This window comes from Berghia stephanieae, chromosome 13 (genome assembly GCF_034508935.2).
Source record: "Berghia stephanieae isolate SIO BIC M18660-M18661 chromosome 13, UCSD_Bste_1.3, whole genome shotgun sequence".
Classification (NCBI taxonomy): Eukaryota; Metazoa; Mollusca; class Gastropoda; order Nudibranchia; family Aeolidiidae; genus Berghia; species Berghia stephanieae.
The window spans coordinates 40,857,845-40,879,114 of record NC_088372.1 but is presented as its reverse complement, the minus strand read 5'-3'; the positions used below and the strand labels follow the sequence as shown (position 1 = coordinate 40,879,114).

Genomic DNA, 21,270 nt, shown 5'->3' with positions numbered 1-21,270 from the left:
CGAGACGTACCCTGAATCATCACGCACTCCATAATGCACAGAGCAGGATACGCTCCTGTTAATTTCACCCCCACCACTCCTCCAACTCTACTCCGCCAACATGTTAGTCGCTGTGAAATCTGAAAAAAAGTGTATAATTTCCTTAAGTTGTCGTTAGGACATTTCAAACTACGATCATACTGACACGTTTTTTCCTAGTCGTAATTTTTTAATGCACCAATTTGTATGCACCGTTTAATATTCCGCTCCATCCGCATGAGTGCTTAGTTGCCAAGCAAACACTTATCTTTGTTTACATTTCAAGACTCTTTTACTTGCGGACAGCCATGCCAAATATTTCTCTGTCGTCTGTCAAGAGTTTAAATGATGTTTTTATCATTGGCCGAAGAATGGTTTTGATCCAGAAACGTTCCGTGCTTGGCTTATTGTTCTTTTTTAAATCTTTTATGTTCACTTTTATTCAATCCTAATGTGTCACTTTTTAAACCACCAAATAGCTAGCTCTAGCCTTTCGTTCCGTGCCTTGATGTCATAATAGGATGTGTTCTGTAGTTGTAGATGAGCACAGAGTCTTCTAATAAATTACTCTTTGTCCTTGCCATTGCCAAAGTAAGACAAAAATATCTGTCTGAACTTGGTACTCATTCTATAATACACAAATATATTGATGCTAGAATTGACAGTGGCGGCCACAAATGTAGTGGCATATAAGATATGGGATAACCGTTCATATTGCCCTCCTGTATTTATGCGTTCATCAACAGAACGGACAATGATTAAAGCAACATCTGGAATGTAGCAAATACAAAAAATGACGGAAATTGCTGTGATCATTTTGACAAGTCTCGTCTCTTTGTCAATCGCTGCTTTCGTCATTTTCTTGTCATTTCTATCACTATTGTTCGTTTTGTCTGATTTTAATTTATTTTTATTGTTTGATGTTTCAACATTTTCATTGCCAATATTGTCTGTTTTAGAAATGTTGGTTGCACTGGTTACTTTATTTCTCCATTCTTTGGAAGTCCTTACGTACGTGCTAGTAATTACAGTACAAACTATTACAACTAGGGCCGTTATAAAACTTAGAGCCAAAAAGTTGCCATAATAAACCAAATCGTGCCAGAATTCTCTATTCGGTCCAAATACTAAATCTAGTTTGGTTTCATTTGTTCCTTTCTGCTCCACGTCATCAATGTAGTGCGTAAGATACACGGGTAAATGACTCAAAATCCCGTATGCAAAAATGGCCACGAGATAAATTAACGTTCGGCGTGGTGCGAAAATATTTTTTACCCGAAAGGGTATCACAACGCACATGCATCGTTCAAAGGTCACATAAGCAGTTAATATTCTATTAATCTTTATAAAAATCACATGTGGCCATCCTATTCCTAGATAAATAATTGAAAATGGTTCTATTGGTAGATTTGGGATTCTGGCTACAATAACTGCAAATCCGATTCCATGAAGAAACTGGGTGAAACAAACTCCAAGATCAGCAATGGCGAGGAAGAAGAGGTTAAGGGTACTTCCCCCCGAAAATAGACCCTGTTTGATGAAGATGACGATGTTGATGACATTGGCGACTGTGCCGAATAAGCCGCAGATGAGGGCGAGAATGACAAGGAAAATAATCTGTAACACTAAATCTGTGGTGTCGTCGAGTAGAGTGCTGGGACTGTCGTCTGCTTTCAGGGATATTAAAATATTGTTGGAGGATTCAGGGGATGTGATGTTGATGGCCGCACTGATTTTGTGGAGAGTTGTGGAATGGCTGTCAGAATTCATGATTTGTCTTCACTTGATGAATGGAACTTGATCTACTGTAGAATAAAAAAAGGAAGGCGAAGGAAAGGGTGGACGTGTTAGCATTGAAAGTATAAAGATTGTAAGTTGACTTCGCATTTCAACATTTCCAATCCCTATCATGATTTTAAATGACAAACGTCATAGGCATGAAAATATTTAACACAGAACACTGGAGCATAATGCAACGATTCATGTAGTTCTAACAAAATCGGTATAAATGATAACAATTCGATAAATATAAAGACGTCATCAATATTTTATATATAAATCATTGAATGAGTAAATAAATAAATAAATAAATAAATAAATAAATATAATTACCTAATCAATTAACGCATCGTACTATCCACTCTTGAATTACGAGGGCGAGGTGATAGTGGTTACCTCAAGTTGAACAGGGCCTATGTCTTGCTGGTCATATAGAAGGTGGGATGGGGTAAGGGCTGAAAAGGAACAAATCAGATAAATGAAAGATGACGATGATAATAATAATAATAATAATAATAATAATAATAATAATAATAATAATAATAATATAATAATAATAATAATAATAATAATAATAATAATAATAATAATAATAATAATAATAATAATACATTTTATATAAAAATTTGGGAATTTAATTATATTTTTTATATATTGGATATCATCATCATCCATCGTGGCTTGTGCTCCTGAGCACCTTGCTTTTGTGTTGCTCTGTGTTGCTTTTAAAATCACATTTGGCCATTCTTAGGTTATTTAGATAAGTCATTCTTTGTCTTCCTCTAGCTCTCTTTCCTTCGATCATCCCAGATGTTACCAACTTTTCTATTCCGTCTCTTCTCCACACATGTCCCAGAAAACGGAACTGCCTCTTTCTGATGGTATCGATCAATATTCTTCCCTTTCTCACCTTCTCTAACACTTCCTCGTTCGTATACCTGTCTGTCTATTATAACCTCAACATTCTTCTATACAACCACATCTCAAATGCCTCTAACCTCCTCGTACATTCTTTGTCAAGCGTCCACGTTTCACAACCTATAAAAGGGTACTTATAACATATGTTTCTACTACTTTCATTCTTGTCTTCAACTTCAGGTTGTTGTTTGAAACAACTGGTCTCATTTAATAGAACAGTTTTTTTTTGCTATTGCTATTCTTTGTTTTATATTCTCTATGTCACGTGCGTCATGGGTAATGATAATATTTCTTTACTTGTTTGATGGTCTCTCATTTGCTTGACAAGTGGAAGATCGTGTTGTTGTCATGCTATGAGACCACCATGCATTCAGTTTTCTTAACATTTAGTTTCAGGCCCATCTCTTCACTTTTGCACACCAGTATATCTAGATTGTCTGCATGTTTACTGGAGAGTATGCCATCAGAGTACCATCGTCTGCATATCTTATGCTATTCATATTCCACCCGCCAACGAAGACGCCTTTCATATCTTCAATTTCTTTGAATATTATTTCACTATATATGTTAAAAAGGTCCGGTGATAAGACTCAACCTTGTCTTACTCCCTTCTCGATGTTAAAGAACTCCGATGTTTCGTTATCAAGTTTGAAACACGCTGTTTGATTCCAGTATAAGTTTTTCACAGTTCGCAGGTCTTTACTGTCTACACCGATCTTTTCTAAGATTTTGAATAGCGTTTCGTGCTGTATTGAATCAAAAGCTTTGGAATAATCAATGAAGCATAGATGAAGTGATTTTTGTTTTTTGATTGACCGTTGCATTATTGTTTTCAATGTAAAGATTGCATTTACCGTACCCTTTTCTTTAACAAAACCAAACTGCTCGTCACTTATCTCTGGAGAGATCTTGCTCCTCATTCTTTTCATAAGTATTCTAATATAATTTTTGTGGCCTGGCTCATTATGCTGATTGTTCTGTGTTGGTCATATTCAATAGTTCCTTGTTTTTTGGGTATGGTAATGAATACCGATTGTCTCAAAACATTAGGCAATTCACCCTTTTCGTATATGACATTAAAAGCTTTTGTCAGAATGTCTATTCCCAGATAGTTTTATTTTTCTGTATGCCTTGAATAATTCAATAGATCTCAAAAGGTTCACTGTTTCTGAATTCGGTGTATTATTAATTGTGTGTCGTATTGTACGTAGGTGTTGGGGTGAATAGTTATAACAATAATTAGGTGTTGTCATTCTCGGTGTTCATCGTCGACCGTTGTTATAAGATTAAAATAGCTCACTGTTTTTTCCCCTTAAAATCGTAAAACGTAAACAAAAATGGTCCCAATAGATGACAAAATCCCTGCAAAAACCTAAAAAACTTTAAAATACCGCTAAATTAACCGTTTAAAATTCACGAATTTTCGTCAAAAGCAGCACAAATCCATACAAAATCATCTGAATATGAAACAAAACCGTCCCATATAGAAAAAACACCCAAAACAGCCGTAAAATGCAATAACTCAAGAGCTCTGTGAAAAGCAGCCTTCCAGCGCGGAACACATTACACGTGTAATGTGTATTGGATATATTATGCGGAAAATATAGAGAGGCAAGATCACTTCGCTCAATAGATCGACCGCTAGTGATATGGATGAAGTGTCTGAATGTGATTTTAACAAACGTTTGTCGACCGGCTACTGGAAGATTGTCTCACTGTGGGAGACGCCTCTGCCTAGTCCCATCGTTGTATCTGAGTAATAGTAATGATACAAACACGATACTAGATTAATGTTACGGGTCATATCTCTTTCATGTCTCATGTATTATATCAATATAAAAGAGGAAATCATGCGATCAATGTGTTGCCAGAAAGGAAATCACACAAAATTACTCTTGTCAGAGAGGAAATCACGCGTTGAATGTGTTGCCAGAAAGGAAATCACACAAAATTACTCTTGTCAGAGAGGAAATCACGCGTTAAATGTGTTGCCAGAAAGGAAATCACACAAAATTACTCTTGTCAGAGAGGAAATCACGCGTTGAATGTGTTGCCAGAAAGGAGAGCACAGCGCTCAAACCACTTGGGGTAGAGTTGAGTTCAAGTGGTTCGCACATAGTCCTCTAAATCCTAGCAATTATCTAAGTCTTGATTCCCTGGGAAATATATTGAACTTGAACATGAGTAGCTTCTTAATTAGGAGATAGTATGAGACTCAAATTGTGCCTGTAGGTCGAAGGTTCGGATACTACTACTGGCGGTTTTGAAAGTTGGGTCCCACTTTATCCCCATTTTCTCACCATACTCAGGTGTAAAATGAGAACTAGACACTATTCTATGCATGACAGTTACGTTGTATTGTCTCTTGTCTACCAAATGGACCAACTAAATTGTATTAGATGTGTTGTAGAACAGGCTACCTTACGGCAATGTACCGATTAGTATTAGACCAGGGGACGTAATCATTGGTGAAATTGTTGCTGTCTGATTATTATGGGTTACGTTCCCTGACAAGACATGCAGTTGATTATTAAATTTGGGATCATACATAGAATTTAACGAATGAATGAGAATACGTACGGAGCCTAAAAAGTGTCCACCAATGAAAGCATTCAGCGCCATTTTATCTTGGGCTGGGAATGTAAGCATTACCATTCATTCGGTCTCTATGTCAACATAACGACACAACAAAAACAACAACCAATATCAAAATCCACAATAAAATGGTTCAGAACTGTTGCGTATATTTATGCTACAATAAAGCTGTCAAAAAATGATGTTAGAGAAGGTGTGTAATCATGTATTATAATAACCTATAATGTGTTTTCCAACCACCACATCACCACTGTCACTACTACTACAACCACCATTACTACTTCATCACTATCACAACTACTACAACCACCACCACTACATCATTATCACTACCACTACACCACCACCACATCATCATCACTACTACAACCACCACCACTCCATCATCATCACTACCACTATTACTACACCATTACTACGACCACTATTACAACCACCACCACCACATCATCATCACGACCACTACAACTGCAACAACCACCACCACATCATCATCCCTACCTCTGCTACTACAACCACCACCACAATATCATCACTAGCACTACTACTACAACCACCAGCACCACCTCATTATCACTAGCACTACTACTACACCACCACCAGCACTTCATCATCACTACCACTACTACTACAACCACCACAACCACATCGTCATCACTACCACTACTACTGCAACCACCACCACCACCACCATATCATTATCATTACCACTACTACTACAACCACCACAACCACATCGCATCACTACCACTACTACTGCAACCACCACCACCATATCATCATCATTACCACTACTACTACAACCACCACCACCACTACTACTACAACCACCACCACATCATCATCACTACCACTACTACTACTACAACCACCACAACCACATCGTCATTACTACCACTTCTACTGTAACCACCACCACAATATCATCACCGTTACAACTACAACTACAACCACCACCACCACATCATCATCACTACCACTACTACTACAACCACCACATCATCATCACTACCACTACTACTACAACCCCCACCACAATATCATCACTACCACTACTACCACAACCACCAGCACCACATCATTATCACTACCACTACTACTACACCACCACCAGCACATCATCATCACTACCACTACTACTACAACCACCACAACCACATCGTCATACACTACCACTATTACTGCAACCACCACCACCATATCATCATCGTTACAACTACAACTACAACCACCACCACCACCACATCATCATCACTACCACTACGACTACAACCACCACCACATCATCATCACTATAACTACTACTATAACTACAACCACCACCACATCATCATCACTACCACTACAACTACAATCATCACCACCACCACCACATCATCATCATCACTATCACTACTACTACAACTACAACCACCACCACCACATCATCATCAATACCACTACTACTACAATCACCAACACCACATCATCCTCACTACCACCAGTACTACAATCACTACCATTAGGTTTTGGAGCTTTACTTCATTTGAAATAAGGAAACTTCAGATTGTACTTGGCATTGTGTTTATAAGTCATAATATAATTCTAATCAGTTATCTATTTAGAACTAGATACTATACAATATGTATGCCAAATACCATTCCAATTCCTTTTTCTTGTGTGCGGGAATTACTCTTTCGGCATCGAAATTCCTACGAGTGGTGTCTGAAATTCCTGTGAGCCAAATATAAAGTTGGCTTCTCTATGCTATGATAATGCAGTGAGTGTGAGAGAGTCATCACTACACACATAAACAACAGAAACAATTTAAAAACATGACCATGACACGCAACCACTCACACACGAGGCTATACTATTTATCCTTTTCTCTATATAGAACAGGACAAGACAAACAAGAGCTTGACTCTCTCTTCACTTCGCATTGATGTTTGTCGTCTCACGAGTTCAACTCTCGGTCGACATGTCAATATTCCTTTTTGCCTAGGACGTAATCATTAATAGAATGTTGTGTGGTTTTGACCGTGAAGAAAACCTTAAGAAGTCACATTTATATATTTTAGAGACATCGTTTTGAATAATTTTGAGTTAAACGAGCGAGCAGGAAGTTATTTTCTTAGATTTCATGAACGGCCGATCAGCGCTTGTTTACGATAGTAACGCAATTCCCAGCCCAAGTCTTAATGGCGGATGGTTTTCTCATCGAGGCCGCTGGTTGGCTAGCCAATAAAAAACACTGTACGGTTTCCATTGAATAAATTCCTTGGGATCATAACAACTTCAATGTGTTATGAATTTCTAGTCATTAAAATATTTTTATTTACAAAGAAATAAATGTTTCTTTCACTTCAATGATAATTTTCTGGCAAACCGAAAGAATATCTGGCAAGGTTGGTTGCCCGTCGATCTTTGTGTAGTAGAATTTGATATGAGCATTTATATAGGACAATATCCATTGCCCAAAGCGTTTTACAAGGGATCTCTGACCAACAGAAACATTTTCATTTTATGTGTAGGACAAGACATGGGCGATATTACATTTGTGTTACGGCAGAGGCTAAATGCAAACACTGTTAACGGCCATGTACTCATTTTACGCCTGAGTACGGTAAGAGAATGTGAGGAACAAGCCTTTTCCAAGAGTGGGACTCAAACCCTGGACCTTCAAGTCCGAAGGCGAGTCTCATACCACAAGACCACATAGTCACCGTTTACAAAACATTGGAGATAACTCTAGCCACGTGGTGTTACTAAATATACCTTAGTCGATACAAGTTCTATACAGATATGTTGTGAGCTGAGATTGAGAGGACCGTGACATCAAGACTAACCAAACCGCCATAGGGATCGCCGTTTTTTACAGCGTATCAGAACTGTGTGACCTCACACTGACACACCATCAAAAACAAGGAGCCTCTACACGGTGTGACGTCACCCTGACACACCATCAAAAACAAGGAGCCTCTACACGGTGTGACGTCACACTGACACACCATCAAAAACAAGGAGCCTCTACACGGTGTGACGTCACCCTGACACACCATCAAAAACAAGGAGCCTCTACACGGTGTGACGTCACACTGACACACCATCAAAAACAAGGAGCCTCTACACGGTGTGACGTCACCCTGACACACCATCAAAAACAAGGAGCCTCTACACGGTGTGACGTCACACTGACACACCATCAAAAACAAGGAGCCTCTACACGGTGTGACGTCACCCTGACACACCATCAAAAACAAGGAGCCTCTACACGGTGTGACGTCACCCTGACACACCATCAAAAACAAGGAGCCTCTACACGGTGTCAATCAATTCTGGCCATTTCATCATCATAATTTAAAAAAAACTAAAGTGAACATTTCAACTGCCTTCTGAGCAGACCACCACTTAGATAACCCACCGGAAATTTTGCCTAAAAGGAATGAGCTACCAATTAGCTGTGATCCACCATCGATAGCAGAGATTGTGGGTGCCATTAACAAGATGAAAGAGGGGGGAGGGGGGTGAATGCTGGACCAGACCAGATTCCACCGGAGGCTCTAAAAGTTGATGCTGAAAGAAATGATGAGGCCCTTCACCCACTATTTGAGAGAATCTGGAATGACGGGATATTCCAAAAGGATGAAGGACATCTTATCAAGCTTTCAAAGAAAGGAGACCTCAGTAATTGTAATAATTATAGAGGAAGCACTCTTCTCTCTATCCCAGGAAAGGTTTTCAACTGTATTATTCTAGAGAGAATTAAGAAAGCAACAGATGCTAAACTGCGGGAAGAACAGGCAGGTTTTCGGAAAAACCGTTCAACCACCGACCAGATTGCCTTTCTACGAGTCATAGTGGAACAGTCTATAGAATGGAACTCTCCTCTCATTGTCAACTTTCTGGATTACGAGAAGGCTTTCGACAGTATTGACAGAACAACATTGTAGAAAATTCTAGCACATTATGGACTCCCTGAAAAGTTAGTAAACCTCAATAAGGAAATGTATGAAGGCAAGTTGCAGGGTTGTACACAAAGATCAGCTTACTGACAGCTTTGAAATTAAGGCTCTCACCATTCCTGTTCATCCTTGTCATTGATTGGCTAATGAAGGAAACCTCCAAAGGGCGAAGAAATGGGATACAGTGAACCCCTGGACACAGTTGGATGATCTGGATTTTGCAGATGATCTGGCTCTTCTGTCCAACACCCAGGACTAGAGGCAAGCAAAAACCACAATTATGAACAACCTCTCGGAATCAATTGGTCTAAGAATTCACCCTGCAAAGTCAAAGGTCTTGAGGATAGGTACGCGTCAAAGGGAGCAGATCAAAGTAAAAGATCAGGAACTTGATGATATAGACACTTTCTGCTATCTCGGGAGTATAATTGACAAGGATGGAGGCACGGAAGCAGAGGTGAAAGCACGGATAGGAAAGGCACAGGCTGCATTCACATCGTTGAACAGAGTTTGGTGAACTAAACATAATCTCTCTTCGACGAAGACTTTTCAACTCAAACGTGAAATCGGTCCTACTGTATGGATGTGAAACGTGGAACGCATCACAGGCATGTATAATGAAGGTACAGATTTTCGTAAACAGGTGCATGCGTAAACTACTCAGAATAAAATGGATAGATAGAATAAAAAATGAAGAAGTATGGAAAAGAACACAGCTGATACCAGTGGGGGAGGAAATAGGAAGAAGACGATGGAGATGGATTGGACACACCTTTAGAAATAATGACTCCACTATAACAAAGAAAATATTGGACTGGAACCCTCAGGGCAGAAGATCAAGGGAAAGGCCACGGGGAACATGGAGAAGAATTAAAGAAGGTGATATACAGTGAAGTGATAAGACATTGATCGAGATAAAAAAAAGTTAGTTCAGGATAGAGAAGGATGGAAACTGTCTGTGGCCTATACCCTGACCCAGGCTGAAAAAGGCAATGATGATGATGATGAAAGTGATAACGGACAGTGACGGGACTCTATTGGCTGATTTAGTGCCATGAACCCCCTAAATTAAAAAAATAATTAAGATACTGTCTTTTGTCAAATTCTGACAAATACTCCCTTTGAAATAAAACGCGTACACCAAACCCAGGTTTGAGAGTTTTGCCAAGATGAGAGTAAGTTAAATCGATCGCATTTTGAAGGATGAGTTTTCTGGCCAAATTTTTTAATAGGTCTTTTTCCAGAGTACAGCAAAACAGTACATAGCAGATAGATGACCTACCGGGGGAAGGGGGGGGGGAATAATCTTTTTTTTTTTTTAAAAAGGTATTATACACTTGACTGTTTCCCTCCCAGCTAAGGATACCCACTAGAACCAGGAATAAAACGGCAATCTTAATCAGAAGACCCCGCCCAGTAAGACTGAAATAATCCATGTTTAAGCTAAGCCACCAGAACAACTAGACATACAACAAAATACACGCATTCAAAGAAAAACTTCGTAAAAACACGAAAACACCAATCTACAATCTCAAACATCTTCAAAAATTCATTTGCACCCCTTGCTATCAAAGACCGAAACACTCTTCCCGAATCATGTGTGAACACAACAGATTTAGAAACCTTCAAGTGAAGATGATCAAAATTCTTCAGCCCAAACACCAACAATGGCTACTGTCACATTTAACAACTCTCTCCGCCCTCGAATAAAAATATTCAGAATTGAGTCGACTTCGAGTAACGTTCAGATTCAGATTGTGCAACGCGCGCGGCGGTTTTCATACAAAAATAATACAGGACCGCGCTGTATAAGGTAAGGTGCCGCCGCCTAGGTATTCCAGGAAAGAATGTAGACGTATACATATTTGCAGGTCTGATATCCCAATGTATTATGCGCCCGTTGTTGTAATGCAAATACTCTCAATCCAACGCAAAATATTGTCCATTACAACAATGTTAAATCAACCCCACAATTAACCGGTAGATTTTTGACCAATCAAAACATGGTATTTGTGACACAACTTCACAATGCTCGGACAAACATATTTGTTTGTTTATAAACAATAACGTGAATGAAATTGACATCCCTCTGATCATTGTTATTGTTTTATACAACCAGGTGGGTGACTAGTTATCACATGATATTATCGATCATAATATAAATGTTTAAGTTTACACATAGTTTTCTGTGTTGGTTCTTATGATCAAGCGTTAGAACAGTGGGTGTCACGTTACTGTAGAACGAGCTATTTTACTAAGATACATACCACTGATAGTCAAACCTGTGAAGTTTGTGATTTAATGGAGATTGTCCGAGGGGCGAGGTTATCTCGGTGTCTATTGCGTTGTTTGGTTATCAGACCAGCTAATGTGTGCATGTCGAGCAAACGTCCGATTCTGATGTCAATAGGAATCACCCTTGTTGTTCGAGTGTGCACATTGGGAATTAATAAGTTTTCCCGAGAAAAACGATAACGGTAAGCGTCCAAAGCGGGGATCTAACCCGAAATCTATCAGATCACAGTGCTATGGCTTAAGCACAGGGCAACCTCACTCCCGTCATTTGGTTAGTAAAAACAAAAACAAAATATAAACAAGAAGAAATCATCACGAAGTCATCGAAATAAATTGTTTGCAAAATTTAAAGCTCTGAACAAGTGTGTATGAAAGGTGCCAGAGACAGCTAGAAAAACAAAACAAAATAAGAATAATAAACCATCTCCAAAAAAAACCCCAACCCAGTCTACCTCAACTAGACCTGATTTTCAAAAATAAAAATGGAGCAACTCAAATGTCTTCGTACTCGTCCTCTCGTGTTCAATGTATGTGTTCTTTGATGCAAGCGTGGATTCAATGTATGTGTTGTTTGATGCAAGCGTGGATTCAATGTATGTGTTGTTTGATGCAAGCGTGTGTTCAATGTATGTGTTGTTTGATGCAAGCGAGGGTTCACAGCGTAAAACGCGTACCCTTGTGAAGAATATAGGTATTAAAATTGTTTTTGGTTCTATTTCTTTGAGTTTCAATCTCGTTGTTCATTGTCTCAATAAAACTGCCATTGTCCTAAATATAGAATTGACAGTCGACGATGGACGTCATTGCAGTCTAAAACAGTCGACAGTCAATATCACGTGTGTTGCTAAATTCCTCTTTGGAAATCATTTGCGTTGTAAGTATGAAGGAGTGTGTATCTTTCCTGCCTTCATATAATAGGGAGGTGATGTTACTCGCTCAAAATAGCCGAATTAGTCACAACGCCCACTTCTAGGCAAGTGTAGCTAGTCCGAGACTAGAAAGCGTTCATGAAATCCGATTTTTCAAGACACTTGCTTCGCTTTGGCTTAAGATTAGCTAGTCATTTACTAGCCTAGTAAATTACTAAATCTAATCATCGTTCATGAAAACGGGCCCTGCAGAGATGTGCCACAATGGTGTCAATGAATCAGAGCCAGATAGTAGAGAAAGGGAGAAAGAAAAAAAAGGAAAAAATCATAGGGAATCGTAGACTAGACCTACCCTCAGAAATAAATATCGTTTGGTTTAACAGTAGGTTATTTACCTCCCCTTGTCAGTGCATTCACTTACTAAATTTGCCCCAATTTCATCCTTGGTTAATTTATATATTATATCGTAATACGATAATCACAGAGACTTGAATTGAAATGGATTCTTGTGGTTCGTGATGATGAAATTGTTGATAATGGCCCATTTATTTATCGATGATTATCGATTACTTACATAGAAATAGTAATTCGATGCCAATTGTCAGTAGTGTAAATTGCTGTAATCGGTTGAAATGAGATATCGAACATCAAATAATTCCGGAAAACGCCGAGTTACATTTTTAAAAATGAAACATTTTGTTTAACTAGAAAAGTAAATTGTTAAACTGATGCTATTATTTGATAGAATGATAGATTTTCTTGAGGAAATATTTGGTCACCATTTAAGTCCCATCATTATCTGAATTTTTGAACGGTATAACCGTAACTATTGCTTCAATAATTTGTTGAGATTTCTGGGTGTAATTTTTTCCCTTTTTCAGTTCAAACATTTATTTTATCATTCCTTATTCCATCTTTAAATAATTGAGTAAGTTCGAAACTAAATGATTCATAAGGGTTCGTACAAATAATATAGTTCGGTACTGTTTGGAACAAATACAATGACATAATAAATATATTTGGAAACTAGATAAAACCGTTTTCTGTTGGTGTATGATTTATCGGACTTGTGTCAACTGTTAGAATTGATCTTTTGGCAGCATTGATAATGATAGCGGGTGGATTGATTCTGTTCGTATATCACCAAATTGTATGTAATCTGTTCAACAGTTCATTGGATTTTGTACAGCTTCCTAGGTTTTTGTTTTTGTTTTTTTATTTGGGGGGGGGGGGGGGGGGCGGGGGTGTTTGGTTTTTGTTCTTGTTTGTTTTTGTTTTTTTTTCTCTCATAAAATCCCACATAATGTACAACATGTTCAATGGGATTGATGTCCGTTGCATAGCTGGCCACGGGTTCTACACCTTTACATTTGAGTCTTTTAGGAAAGCAGAAATTATATGTCCAGCTGTATGTGCCGAGGCGATATCAAACTGAAATATCACTTTTTGATTATTCTGATTCCTAACAAACGGGACGACGATTGGTTAAAAATGTTTAGGTCTGAATTGAGTCATTGGTTGATACGTATTAGCTCAGTTTTTCTATCACCAGTTATCACTCCCCACCCCATTACAGATCCATATTCTCGATTTGTTACTTCAAAGATGGTCTGTTCGTTGAAACGTTCACATCGACCTGAATAGCACGGAGTTCGATTCTGGAATTAACTTCAAAAAGTAATTCGTCTGTAAACAAAATGCCGTCCCACATATTCTGATCCATGTCCTGGAGTTCACGTGACCATCTCTGTCGTGCAACTTTGTGCAAAGTGGTCAGCTTTGGTCGAATTATGGGCTTGTGACAACTGATCGTCAACTATTGGCGCCACTACTACTGCATAGAAACCCAAAGATGAAATTAACATCTGAAATATGTTTGATGCGAATTTACAACATGTAACTTTTGTACCGACCGTTTGGAGGTCCACACCTACTTTTCACTTGTGTCAATAAAATCATGTGATACATCAACAGAATGAAATTTTTGTCTACTTCTTTATACCACGTACCAATATGTTTTCTCTTATGTGAGATGATAGCAGATACAGACTGTCTAGTTTCCTTTGTCAATGACTATATTTATACATGTTTCCTTTGTATAAATATATTTCTGATTATATATTTGCAACTTTGATTTTTGTAACACTAAGACTTCGAAACCATTTGATCATTCGTGACCAAATTTTGCACGGTATTTACAATTGGCATAAAGATGGTTTGGATGTATTATGAGATTGATTAGACATCGTGTTGATTGTATCGAAAAATCAAATTTGTTTCGTTAAATATCTTCGAAAACAAAATGCCAGCATTTATAGTACGTGGATTGTGTGTCAACCTTCCGGTTAGCGAGTATGACAATGAGGTAGGAGTATTTGCATTGAGTCGATACTAGTTAGTTGTTCCTCTCATTATTTTGAATACAAACATTTTTTTATAATTTATATCATCCATTTTCTGTTCCTAACACTGAGATTGAATTCGACGATAATTGAGCGAAATATATTAAATACAGAAAATATCTCTCCGTGCCCAAATAAAAAGCTCCGTGGAGTTCTCTTACTAATTCGAACACTGTATTGTCTATTAAAACAATAAAAACTGAGTTAGAATTTAATTCAACACTGGAATGATACATTTTGAGTTGATCGACGTATCGTCCCGTTCATTGAACGGATAGCTGTGCTTGTTTGTGTAAAATTGTATATCGATGGATAGATAGAGATAGATCGATCAAATATGAAATCAATTTAACAAGGAAATTACATCATGGACATAATACCGTTTTGTGGGTGTGAGTCACAAATATCGAAGACTTTTTCAAAGACGTTTTAAAAAAAAACAAAACATGCACGTGAATACCATGCTCAACTTCCACTATCCCACAAAATGACAAACAAATCACTGTATACAAGCAATGCAACGAAACACCCCTTACAATACAATTATTAAAAACACGATGGGGACTATTCAGACACGTACTTAGAAGGGACAAGAAAATATCCAGCAAAAAGCAATAAAAGCATATTTTACACAAAAAGGTCAAAACAAACATCCAAACAGACCAACAACAAACATTTACACAACAATGAACACAGACTTGAAGCGTCACCAGAACCGTCACCGATTCAGGTCGGAAAAAGCATCGTGTAGACCTACAATCCCGCGCTGACGATCGAGATCCAAGGAAGGAATTCGTCAATAGAATTAGAGTAGCAGCCGAGGCATCCCAATCTGTTGAATGGGGGCGGGCGGTAATAAGTAAGTAAGTCATGAACACCAGGACAATTGAATTTTACTCTCATTTTGTTGAAGGATTTGCAGTGATGCACATACAGTGGTATCCACATAAAGTCAACACTCTTTGAAGTCAACTTCTGATTAATGTCAACATCTCTTGTTGGTCCCAAATTGTCTGTCTCTATAGAAGTGTGTTCCATAGATGATGGATAACATGTAAGTGTGATCCAATGATGATGGATAACATGTAAGTGTGTTCCATCGATGATGGATAACATGTAAGTGTGTTTCCATTGATGGTGGATCACATGTAAGTGTGCTCCATTGATGATGGATGACATGTAAGTGTGCTCCATTGATGATGGATAACATGTAAGTGTGTTCCATCGATGATGGATAACATGTAAGTGTGTTCCATTGATGATGGATAACATGTAAGTGTGTTCCATTGATGATGGATAACATGTAAGTGTGCTCCATTGATGATGGATAACATGTAAGTGTGTTCCATTGATGATAGATAACTTGTAAGTGTGTTCCATTGATGGTGGATAACATGTAAGTGTGTTCCATTGATGATGGATAACATGTAAGTGTGTTCCATTGATGATGGATAACATGTAAGTGTGTTCCATTGATGATGGATAACATGTAAGTGTGTTCCGTTGATGATGGATAACATGTAAGTGTGTTCCATTGATGATGGATAACATGTAAGTGTGCTCCATTGATGATGGATAACATGTGTGTTCCATTGATGATAGATAACATGTAAGTGTGTTCCATTGATGATGGATAACATGTAAGTGTGCTCCATTGATGATGGATAACATGTGTGTTCCATTGATGATGGATAACATGTAAGTGTGCTCCATTGATGATGGATAACATGTAAGTGTGTTCCATTGATATATATCGAAATATCGATTAATTAAAATGACCCCCATCTTGGCAAAAAAGAAACATTTATATCGATATTCCACTGTACGTCCTATGACTGCCAGCTTGAGGTGCTTAGATGAGCAGTTGAGACGGAAGAAAAACAAGGTAAGTAAATGTGACTGGTGTCGATGGGGAATATACAAACAAATAACGTTTCGACTTTTGGCCTTCGTCAGGAGACATCCAATAAAGACATAAACATGTGATTTAAAAAACAAACAAACTCTTACCACACAATCTCCCAAATCTCCAACCCAATCTCCCTAACCCCCGACCTCTCAATCAGCCAAACCTCCAGCCTCTACAAGAAGTATCAGCCAATAGTAAAAATTGTATCCAAAGTGTTAAGAAATGGGTGAATGAGAACAGACTGAAACTGAATGATGATAAGACGGAGGTGCTGTATGTGGGGAACAGGAAGTGGAAAAGTGAAACAGATTTGAAGTTGGGGGATGCCTCCATTCAAATTGTTGACAAAGTGAAAAACCTCGGCACATTCTTAGACTCTGGACTGTCGATGGAGCATCAGGTTAATAATTTGGTTAGATCTCTCTTTTTCCAACTAAAAAAGATTGCTTCCATTAGACGGTTCATATCTGAGGATGTGACCAAGCACCTGGTTGTGTCCCTCGTACTATCGAAATTGGATTATTGTATTGCTCTGTTGTTTGGCGTTTCGCAATACAATCTGAAACGTCTTCAGATTGTCCAAAACAGCGCTGCCAGACATTCATGAAGCGTAGGTGCGACTCTGCCGGACCTCTACTTCATGACCTGCATTGGCTGCCTGTTGGGAAAAGAATTAAATTCAAAGCTTGTGTTTTAGTGTATCGTTGTCTTGAAGGTATTGCGCCTTCCTATCTTTCGGAACTAATTGAAAGATATTCAAAACCCCGCCCCTTACGTTCGGCCAGTGATTCCACAAAACTAGTTGTCCCTCGAATTCTGAAAAATGCTAGAATGAGATCCTTTTCTCATTTCGGACCCTCTATTTGGAACGCCTTACCGCAGAGCATTCGTGAAAAAGAATCTTTGTCTATTTTTAAACGTTCGCTTAAAACATATCTGTTTCGATTTTAGTAGATGGTATGAGAAGCAAGATAGGTTTGGTTTGTGTTGTGTGTGTGTGTGTGTGTGTGTGTGTGTGTGCGTGCGTGTGTGTGTGTGTATGCGTGTGTGTAAATGATTATGTTTCAGCCAAAGTAATTTGTAAGTTAAGCGCTTAGAGGCTGGTGTCTCGGAGTTATAGCGCTATACAAGTTTTCAGCATTATTATTATTATTATCATTATTATTATTATTATTATTATTATTATTATTATTATTATTATTATTATTATTATTATAATCCTTTCAACCTCCCAATCTCCCACACCTCCCAATATCCGATGTCTCTCAACCTCTCAAGCCTTTAAATCTCCCTCACATCCAATCTCGAATCCTTTCAACTACCCAACCTCCCAATTCTTTCAATCTCCCTTAGCTCCTAACCTCCCATGCCTCTTAATCTACCACGGCTCCCATACCTCCTAACCCCTCAAGCTCCCATTCCTCTCGAATCTCCCATACCTCCCAACCCCCCTATCCTCTCAATCCCCCATAGCTTTCAGCCTCTGATACCTCTCAATCTACCATGGCTCCAACCCTTCTATACCTATCAAACCTTCCACCCCCCCCCCCCCCCCCCAAACGTTCCAACTTCCCAATGTTGTAACCTCCTAGTGTTCCAAAGTCCCAAATTTCCGCGAAACAAAAAAAAAAAAGGAAAGATCTTCACCATGGGTTTGGATTCCAGTCTGAGATGACGTCACATCTGACCGTTTTCATCAAGAGAAAAGTGATAATGATGCTACTGCTCTCTTGGTTAAAACCGTTTGGTATGTCGTTTTAATCGTGTCATATTTAAGGTTAAATATAGAACTAGTCTTTAAATGTCTTGTGAATCATGGAAGGGTTAAATATTGTTGAGTTAAGTGTATTATTATACAATATAGATCCAACTTTAAGCATGGAAGGATTAAACATTGTCATTTTGACTATGGAGCTTACCATACGATGACCTCGTCCAAACAGCACTCGGTAAAACACTTACTCCTACCTTTGACCCCTGAATTTCCATAACGTAAAGTCAATCCAACCCCATTTCCTTTTCTTTATCTACGTTTCAATAGGTGACTGGTTCAGTTTTGGAGCAGTTCTTCATTTGTGATGATGTCCGGCCACCTGATGTTTAGAATTGTTCTGATGCACCTGTTTATGAATGCCTGAAGCTTATTTGTGGTGGTTTTAATCACTCGCCATGTCTCCGAGCCGCATAAAAGAACAGACGTCTAATTTGTATTGAATATCCAGATTTTATTCTTCAATATAAGAGCCTTTGAATTGGTCGGAGGGTGTTAAGGTAGATTGTGCTTTATTTATCCGGCTTTTAATGTCTTCATCTGTTCCTCCCTCTTTGCTTACCCATTTTGAATAGTCATTTGGCATTTTGGTGACTTTTACCCCTACTTCACCCGTAAGCGAATTTTCCCCCTACGTTTCAAGAGTTTTCCCCGGAGGGATTCCCTACTCCCAACATTTCTCTATTTTCCCCTACCGTCACGTGTCTCGTCGTGTCACAGAAGTCAAGCCATGTTACGCGTGGCCACTGTTGGATGGGGAAACACTGATCGTGGAAAATCATGGTCCCGACGTTGTGTCAGTGGGTAAGACACTTTACACACATTACCCCACTCGACTCAGGTGTGACTTGGCTAAAGGCAGCGATGGATATTGTAAGAGTGTTAGTACAAAAAAAAAGACGCCTAACAAGAGAGTGGTACTGCGTGATTTTAATACATATGGTTCCAAAATATGTTTCCATATATGGCCTGCTGAGACAATAAATGAAACCTTGATGAATCGCCTTGAGCATGGTGAGTCGTAGAAATAAGCTATATAGTATGTTCATGTGTTTTGTAAGGTTAAAATAAGGTTTCACATTGTAACTTATACATACACATAATTGTCAGTTGTAGCAACCCGCGTGTTTTCTTGGATTGCAAATTGAAATAAATATATATTATGTGGAAAACAAAATGAATTTAGAAAGGCCGTCGCTTTCCACATTTAAAGAATGCGATGAATTCCGAAGTCCAAGTTTGATAGTCCTGCATGCCCTAGGGATTTCTTGACCTCTAATAAACGTCAGATATGGAAAGTCCCACAACTTGGATTCATAAACATTTCCCCTACGGACACTAGACAGAGCTTGGACATCTCCACTTTCTTAGGTTGTTTATAACAGCCGGCAAAAATGGACAAATTTTGAGTAGGCTATTTCTTTTTGTAGCCTGTTGCTTTAGATAGAATGAAGTTGACGTCACTCGGGTCTTTGTTATTGGGTTTGTTGTTGTTTTTGTTTGTTTGTTTTGCCATCTACGTTTATGAATAATTCTCACTAAACTGTATTAACCAGACGATAAACGTTCAAGGTTACATAATGTGGTTTTGCGTGTTGGTCCGTTATATTTCCGGATGGCAATGTTGTGAGTTTCTTAGCCAAGCGCACACTATCTTTGAACTTTAATCTCTATAATGACGTAAAACGTTTTACATTGTCCTGTGAATTAACCAGTAAATTGTTGACTAATCAAAACATAGAATTTGTGACACATCTTCACACGTGCTCAGACAAACATAGTTGGTTTTTTATAAACAATACGTGAGGAAATCGTCCTCTCTCTGATCGTTGTTATTGTTTTCATACCGCCAGATGGGTGACTAGTCACGATTTTATCCATCATATTATCAATGTTTAAGTTTACACATAGTTTTCTGTGTTAGTTCTATTGATCTAGCGGTAGAACAGTGGGCATTTTACTAAGACACATACCACGGATAGTCAAACCTGTGTAGTTTGCTATATTCACCAATCACTCTGCCATTGTTTACATTATGATGAATGTCCGAGAGGCGTGGTTATCTAAGTGTCTATTGTAATAAAAAAATCTTTTCTGTTCCAGGCCGGCATTGTGAAGGCGAAATATACACAATAATTAACATACAGTATCGGTAGACTTAACAAAAGTGATGTGTTGGGACCTTTGTGTTCTTACCAAAGTACTTAGTTCACGTCGGTTGCTACTGTTCTGTCGTACTCTGGAAAAAACACAAATTAAAAAATTTGGCCAGGAAACTCGTCCTTCAAATATCGATAGATTTAAATGAACTCATCTTGACAAAAACTCCAGAAGGACGAGTTTTCTGGCCAAATGGAGAGAGAGAGAGAGAGAGAGAGAGAGAGAGAGAGAGAGAGAGAGAGAGAGAGAGAGAGAGAGAGGCGCACACATGCACATGAAGTCCATTCGGCCCAGTTTCTATAGCGGGATACGGACAATAGCAATTGCTTTCTACCCTTTGGATAGGACACTAGTTTGTCGTAAAACACTTCCCGACATATATAACAGACCCAGCTACCCATTCACTAATGGGTGGACAGAAAAAAATCTCGACTGCGATCTCGGTCCGTTTGACTTTGATTGTGAAGCGAGTGCTCTACAAACTGAGCCATCGGGACCCCCACACATGCACATACATCGTTGGATCACAACCTTCGTAATGTAATATAAATAACGAACTTTGGTTGGATTCGAAATTTTCTCTGGATGTGGGCGTGGCCACCCAAAAGTT

General features: G+C 38.6%; 1 protein-coding gene across 3 annotated transcripts in view; it reads right to left on the bottom strand.

The window, feature by feature from the left end:
• Positions 1–12,853, bottom strand: part of LOC144958841 (uncharacterized) — a 13,599-nt gene extending 746 nt beyond the window's left edge. The window contains exons 1-3 of one of the 3 annotated variants that reach the window (XM_078891078.1): positions 12,771–12,853; positions 2,131–2,252; positions 1–1,823 (exon numbers count right to left, since the gene is read on the bottom strand). The exon at positions 1–1,823 is cut by the window's left edge and continues 746 nt beyond it. In XM_078891078.1, coding sequence (XP_078747204.1) covers positions 583–1,788 — 1,206 coding nt within the window. In that variant the 5' untranslated portion in view covers positions 1,789–1,823; positions 2,131–2,252; positions 12,771–12,853 and the 3' untranslated portion in view covers positions 1–582. Of the gene's footprint in view, positions 1,824–2,130; positions 2,253–6,947; positions 7,036–12,770 lie in introns of those variants that run through there. The other 2 variants (XM_078891080.1, XM_078891079.1) reach the window with 2 other exon arrangements.
• Between the last annotated feature and the right edge of the window lie 8,417 nt (positions 12,854–21,270).